A 977-nucleotide genomic window follows, 5' to 3' on the forward strand; every position below is an offset into this window, starting at 1 on the left:
TCTCTTACTTTACTCTCTCTTCATTAATTCACAAAACAACTCTATATAAAAACTTGTACTAATTTCCAAATGTTGCATATTTAATGGGACGGAGGAACTATAATCCAAGTTAGACTTTTTAACTTCGATTTTTTTTTATGTTTCTCGCTCACTTTCTGCCTTTTCCACATAAAAATCCGCCTCCTCCAAATATAGATTTATTGCATGATGACATTTCCCTTCTCCTCTCGAAATCAGTTCTCAAAAGCTCAAATATCACACTAATAGCCTATACTTTTGTAAGAAAAAAATTTATCATACAACTGAAAAAAAGGTGTGGGCCAGAGGTCAACACGAACGTAGGAGAATTGGACCCACTGATGAGTGGAGTACATCACTCAGCACGAGTTGGACCTCATTTGAAAAGTGTTCACAACCTATCAAGCTCGAAAGCAATGGAAAGAAGCAAGACAAGTTCTTATGGAATGACGAATCTCCTAAGGTACCTATAGCCTTTAGAACAGCAACGATAAGAGGTGCTCGTGCAGCCAGTTCTGTTCGTCTTCCAGATCCTGGTGGTATCGTCCACTGTGGTTGCCTGTCGAGAGATGAGCCGGGAAGATGTCCCGAGCAGGCAACTACAATGTAGAACTGCAAGACCTCTTGGCAGAGGTTGACAAGATAAGACTCCACTTCTGACTCCTCATAACTAAGTGGTCTATCAAGTGCAAGATTCTGCAGAAATTTGAGGCAATTCATGTAAGACTCAGTCTCAAGGCGAAGTAGAGGAGGATCGTCCATTTGCATCACGGACCCGAGTTCTTTGAGCTTTTGACGTAGCACTCCATTGCTATTTATATTGCGAGCATGAGATGCCACAGCATGCACGACGTCGAAAAGGATAAAAATGTTTTTATACGATAATCGAGCTCTGTGCATATTGTAGACATCCTCTATAGCCTGCCATATTCCATGTAAGAGTTCTTGTCAGACTTAAA

The 977-nt window shown here is 40.8% G+C and overlaps 1 protein-coding gene across 1 annotated transcript; it reads right to left on the reverse strand.

Annotated features, from left to right (window-relative positions):
• Positions 1 to 280: 280 nt before the first annotated feature.
• LOC125215971 (brefeldin A-inhibited guanine nucleotide-exchange protein 2-like) lies at positions 281 to 936 on the reverse strand. The gene has a single exon (XM_048117558.1). The coding sequence runs from the start codon at positions 916 to 918 to the stop codon at positions 328 to 330; it is 591 nt and encodes a 196-aa protein (XP_047973515.1). The 5' UTR covers positions 919 to 936; the 3' UTR covers positions 281 to 327.
• Positions 937 to 977: the final 41 nt, after the last annotated feature.

Source organism: Salvia hispanica, chromosome 3 (genome assembly GCF_023119035.1).
Source record: "Salvia hispanica cultivar TCC Black 2014 chromosome 3, UniMelb_Shisp_WGS_1.0, whole genome shotgun sequence".
NCBI lineage: Eukaryota > Viridiplantae > Streptophyta > Magnoliopsida > Lamiales > Lamiaceae > Salvia > Salvia hispanica.

Coding starts and splice junctions, on each gene's coding strand:
- LOC125215971 (XM_048117558.1), bottom strand. CDS start 918: ATGCACAGAGCTCGATTATCGTATAAAAACATTTTTATCCTTTTCGAC.